The 6000-nt window shown below is 47.9% G+C and overlaps 1 protein-coding gene across 1 annotated transcript in view; it reads right to left on the reverse strand.

Moving 5' to 3' along the window:
* Positions 1 to 5533, reverse strand: part of VOPP1 (VOPP1 WW domain binding protein) — a 59045-nt gene extending 53512 nt beyond the window's left edge. The window contains exon 1 of the mRNA XM_060781562.2: positions 5390 to 5533. Coding sequence (XP_060637545.1) covers positions 5390 to 5443 — 54 coding nt within the window. The 5' untranslated portion in view covers positions 5444 to 5533. The remainder of the gene's footprint in view (positions 1 to 5389) is intronic.
* Between the last annotated feature and the right edge of the window lie 467 nt (positions 5534 to 6000).

The following is a 6000-nucleotide window of genomic DNA, read 5'->3' on the forward strand; positions in this document are numbered from 1 at the left end:
TTGTGCCTGAAGAGCTGCCATAAGAAATGCTGAAGATGAATTTTGTAGCAGCATTTTTGAGAAATGCAAGGAAAGATGCAAGAGGGAAATTTGAGAGAGTGTAAGGACTGGAAAGACTACAGGCGGAATGAATTAAAAAGACCAATAGGACGGCGGAAGAGACAACTGAGACCGAATCTCCTCCCACAGCATTCATTCAGCAACAAATTTTAGAACCTAGAGGCACAGACTGAGGCCTAAAACTGCATTCCAGCCCTAGGTTTCCGATTTGAATTAGTATTTTATCCACTTTCAAGTTTCATTATAATGTAATACTAATCAGAGCTGGTTATGCTTAGCTTTCAATATCAGATGGGATCTGGTGCCTTTTAGGCAAGCCAATAAACACTTCTCCCTAAACGGCAAGTTCCAGGATTCTATAGGATGGAAATAATGGCACTTCAAATAGAATCGTAGCACAGTACTATAACGATATGTTGGATGTAGTGTGTGAAAGTTCAGTAAAAAGATTTAAAAGTCTATGCAATTAAACATTTATAATAATCAGACAAGCAAGTACATTGCTAGACAAATCATATTGAACACCCTCAGACTTTTGCCCTCTGTGCAGGAGAATAAATACTTTTTGAAAAAGTTTTTTCCCGTTTTTCAATATTCTTTTACCTTTTTTAGCCCAATCCCCATTTCTCCTGATTTTTAAGCCTGAGTAAGACAAAGTCGATGGAAGAGTTATGATACCATATGTTCTTCCAAGTGAAGTAATGTCCTTCCATGGGCAAAAGAATACTCAACAATGGTCCAGCAACACTTGCATGGACACAGTGCGTGTGTTCATGCAAGCATTAGAATAGTGGACTACAAATGTGGAGCATTCCAGCTATAAATTCAAACTGGACCATGAAACCCACAGAGTGAACTTGGTCTCATCACTTTCTCTCCAGCTAATCCACCTACCCCAGGTTATCATGATGATAAAAATAGCAAGGAAGCCTAGATATATTGTCCTAAGACATTGGAAGAAAGATGGAATATAATTTTTTTAATATAAAGTAACTATTTTAGTTCAGATCAACAAACTCGACAGTATAGACACATTGAAGGCTGCATGTACTATGACTAAATATGTCTTGATTGTAACAGGTGAACACTACAGCTGAAAAACTATTATAGAATACACCATTTTTCCAAACATTTCATGTTGGTGACACACCTTTTAGATGTGTATCATTCTGCGACATAGTAATTCAATTTTACTAGCAAACCAAGGATGAAACAAACCAAGGCCTTATAAGAGATACGGACACAAACGTAAATTATAATAATTAAATGTATGGCAATGTAACATAGCTCATGAAAACCTTTCATTTATATATTTTTAATATATGGTTTATTGCTTATTTTACATAGACTTTCTACATTTGCACAACACACTTACACACTGCAGTGTCATACTGAAATGCCACAACTCAGAGTTTGGAAAGCTCTGGACTAGATTTTTTTTAATCATTAAAAGTTTTTATTAAGTGAATTAGTGGCATACGGAATATGATAAAGAAAAACATCTAAAGCAGTGGTTCACAACCTGTGGGTCCCCAGGTGTTTTGGTCTACAACTCCCAGAAATCCCAGCCAGTTTACCAGCTGTTAGGATTTCTGGGAGTTGAAGGCCAAAAACATCTGGGGACCCCAGGTTGAGAACCACTGATCTAAAGCTAATCGAATACACACAATACAGGTATACCATTCCAGGTAACCTCCCTCCTCCACCAGTGAACCCATGACTTCCAGCATCACCCAGTATGAAACCAATATCTCAAAAACCTACCCTTATCCAATATTAATAATTTTTCCTTGTGATTAATTTGAAATTTATTTTTGTCTTCCTTTCTAGATATCCAAATGCAAGCCCCAATTTTTTAATAAAACCTAGCTTTCTGCATTTGAGGATGTGCTTGTGTTACAGAGCACTATACCTTGAGTTACCATATGTCTTGCTTTTCTAGGCCATGCCCTCTTCTTCAGAGTTAAAATTCCCTTCTACCAATTTACTGGGTGTGTCCTTTTTGTGGAGTTAACATTTATATCCAAACTGATTTTTAAAATGTCTGGGTTTTCTTAAAATGTCAGGACTGGACAAAGTGGGTGATCAGGCAGATGGCGGAAAAATATCTGTTTATAGCACAAAGGCTCCTTCATGGCTTGATGGGTCAGGACCACACTTGGTGCCCATACCCTTTGAAATAATTGCTATACTTCAGAAACTTTGTTTTTGTGGCTGTCACAAACTAGGTTGAATTGGTTCAGATGTTCATTGAAAAACGATAGCAAAATGTGTCCTGTGAAAACATTTCTGCTGTTTAATAAACTTTCCCCACATTTTTATGATAGAATCAATTAGGAAAGGACATTTATAATCTAGGAACAAAAAATGTGTCACATAGTGCAATTGAAGGATTTGAACTAAAAACCCCCCCAAAAAACCCTCCTCTTTGGGTCCCTAGAGAATAGGAAAAGAAAAGGAATCGATTTGCTGTTGATAGTGAAGTGGCCCTCTGTGTTGTCACCACGAAAGAAAAATGGCTTGGTTATTGGTGACATGTGGATGAGGGGAAGGGAGGGCAAGAGGGAGGAAGGAAAGTGATGAAGAAAGGAAAGAAAGGAGGGAAGGAAGAAGGAGAATGAAGGAGGAAAAGGAAGGACAGTAGAGCATGGAAAGGAAAAGTGTGAGAGAAGGGAAGGTGGGAGAGAAGGGGAGAGCAAGGAAAGGAAAGGTTGAGGGAAGGGAAGGTGTGAGGGGAGGGAAGGTAGAGCAAGGAAAGGTGTGAGGGAAGGGAAGGGATGAGGGAAGGGGTGAGAGAAGGGAAGGTACAGGGAAAGGAAAGGTGTGAGAGAAGAGGGGGTGAGAGAGAAGAAAAGGTGGAAGGGTAGGGAGGGCAAGGAAAGGAAAGGTTGAGGGAAGGGAAGGTGTGAGGGAAGGGAAGGGAGAGCAAGGAAAGATGTGAGGGAAGGTGTGAGGGAAGGGAGGGCAAGGAAAGGAAAGGTTGAGGGAAGGGAAGGTGTGAGGGAAGGGAAGGGAGAGCAAGGAAAGATGTGAGGGGAGGGAAGGGATTAGGGAAGAGGTGAGAGAAGGGAAGGCACAGGGAAAGGAAAGGTGTGAGAGAAGAGGGGGTGAGAGAGAAGAAAAGGTGGAAGGGTAGGGAGGGCAAGGAAAGGAAAGGTTGAGGGAAGGGAAGGTGTGAGGGAAGGAAAGGGAAGGGAGAGCAAGGAAAGATGTGAGGGAAGGTGTGAGGGAAGGGAGGGCAAGGAAAGGAAAGGTTGAGGGAAGGGAAGGTGTGAGGGAATGGAAGGTAGAGCAGGGAAAGGAAAGATTGGGGGAAGGGAAGGTGTGAAGGAAGGGAGGGCAAGGAAAGGAAAGGAAAGGTTGAGGGAAGGGAAGGTGTGAGGGAAGGGAAGGGAGAGCAAGGAAAGATGTGAGGGAAGGGAAGGTGTGAGGGAATGGAAGGTGTGAGGGAAGGGAGGGCAATGAAAGGAAAGGTTGAGGGAAGGGAAGGTGTGAGAGAATGGAAGGGCAGGTAGAGCAGGGAAAGGAAAGATTGAGGGAAGGTGTGAGGGAAGGGAGGGCAAGGAAAGGAAAGATGTGAGGGAAGGAAAGGTGTAAGTGAAGGGAGAGAAAGGAAAGGTTGAGGGACATGAAGGTGTATGGGAAGGGAGGGCAAGGAAAGGGAAGGTTGAGGGAAGGGAAGGTGTGAGAGAATGGAAGGGCAGGTAGAGCAGGGAAAGGAAAGATTGAGGGAAGGTGTGAGGGAAGGGAGGGCAAGGAAAGGAAAGATGTGAGGGAAGGAAAGGTGTAAGTGAATGGAGAGAAAGGAAAGGTTGAGGGACATGAAGGTGTATGGGAAGGGAGGGCAAGGAAAGGGAAGGTGTGGGGGAAGGTGTGAGAGAAGGGAAGGTAGAGCAAGGAAAGGTGTGAGGGAAGAGAAGGTGTGAGGGAATAGAAGGGGAGGACAAGAAAAGGAAAGGTTGAGGGAAGGGAAAGTGTGAGGCAAGAAAAGGTGGAAGGGTAGGGAGAGCAAGGAAAGGAGAGAAAGGAAGGTGTGAGGGAATGGAAGGGAAGGTAGAGCAGGGAAAGGGAAGGTGTGAGGGAAGGAAAGGTGTGAGGGAAGGGAGGGCAGGGAAAGGAAAGGTTGAGAGAAGGGAAGGTGTGAGGGAAGGGAAGGTGTGAGGGAAGGGAGAGCAAGGAAAGGTTGAGGGACAGGAAGGTGTAAGGGAAAGGAGGGCAAGGAACGGGAAGGTGTGAGGGAAGACAAGGTAGAGCAAGGAAAGGTGTGAGGGAAGAGAAGGTGTGAGGGAATAGAAGGGAAGGGAGGACAAGAAAAGGAAAGATTGTGGGAAGGGAAGGTGTGAGGGAAGGGAGAGCAAGGAAAGGTTGAGGGACAGGAAGGTGTAAGGGAAAGGAGGGCAAGGAACGGGAAGGTGTGAGGGAAGACAAGGTAGAGCAAGGAAAGGTGTGAGGGAAGAGAAGGTGTGAGGGAATAGAAGGGAAGGGAGGACAAGAAAAGGAAAGATTGTGGGAAGGGAAGGTGTGAGGGAAGGGAGAGCAAGGAAAGGTTGAGGGACAGGAAGGTGTAAGGGAAAGGAGGGCAAGGAACGGGAAGGTGTGAGGGAAGACAAGGTAGAGCAAGGAAAGGTGTGAGGGAAGAGAAGGTGTGAGGGAATAGAAGGGAAGGGAGGACAAGAAAAGGAAAGATTGTGGGAAGGGAAGGTGTGAGGGAAGGGACAGCAAGGAAAGGTTGAGGGAAAGAAAGGTGTGAGGGAAGGGAGAGCAAGGAAAGGAAAGGTTTAGGGGAGGGAAAGGTGTGAGGGAAGGTGTGAGAGAAGAGAGGGCAAGGTAAGGTTGAGGGAAGGGAAGGTGTGAGGGAAAGGTAGGGAAGGGAAGAAAGAAAGAAGGAGGGTGGCCCTTCCACCAAGCTCCTCCATCCTGAGAGGAAAACCCATCAGCGAGGAAAATGGCAACAAGGAAGGCCTGTCCAGTGAGGAGCTGCCCTTTGACGTGACAGCTGTCAGAGTGATCCCTGGTGCGAAGTGGTCAGGCAGCGAGCAGCTCCTCTGTTTTGTTTCTAAAGTATGCCCATGGAAGCTGAGCTGAGGCAGGGCTGAGAGTGAGTCCCTAGGTCAGGCGCGAGGGCAACCACCTCCCCTCCTTGTCCCTCAGAAGAGTTTTCCCGGTAACCACTGAAGGCTGAGGAGCCATGACTCTCAGTGCCTTCCGGGCTGTGGGGATTAAGCGCCCTTTCTGTGGCAAGGGAGCCCTGTTCCGGCCTGGAGAGCGGGCCAGGCCCGGGGGAAGGCGCCCCCTCCCCGCCCCGCCCCCCTCTTTCCGCGGGGCTTACCTCCAGGGAGAGGGAGAGCAGCAGCAGCGCGACCCCCCGCTGGAAGTGGCTCATGTCTCCCTCCTCCCTTTCCTCCCGCGGCTTCTCAGAGGCGCCGAGGGGCGGAGGGCGCCCCCAACAGCATCCCGCCGGGAGGCTCCGGGGGCGGGGCCAGGCGGGGCGCGGCGCGAGGAAGGGGGCGGGGCCGCCGAGAGCCCAGGCAACAAAGGGCCTCCTCTCTTTGGGACGGAGAAGGGAGCGAGCGAGGGAGGGAGGGGACGCGGGGCTCTGCGCACGCGCGCCCTTCCTGCCGGCACGCGACGTTCATGGGGGGAGAGTGGGCGGGGCTTCAGGGGGTCTCTTGGCTGGGCTGGCCCCGCCCACTCTGCCCCTCCCGCCTCAGCAAGGGAAGCGCCAAAAGAGGGCGCGCGCGCTGTGGGATTGCCCCGAAGGTTGTGAAAGGCGCGCGCACTGAGCCTTAGCAAAGCAGTGCCTCTCAAAGTGGGCGATATTGTTGGATACACTTGAGGGGCGTTGAATCTTATAGCTATCTATCTATGTAAATAAAAATGTCACGTTCGTTTGTGGGATTCACAGAACTCAAAAACCACTGAGGGAATTGATACCAAATT

Source organism: Anolis sagrei, chromosome 6, assembly GCF_037176765.1.
Source record: "Anolis sagrei isolate rAnoSag1 chromosome 6, rAnoSag1.mat, whole genome shotgun sequence".
Classification (NCBI taxonomy): Eukaryota; Metazoa; Chordata; class Lepidosauria; order Squamata; family Dactyloidae; genus Anolis; species Anolis sagrei.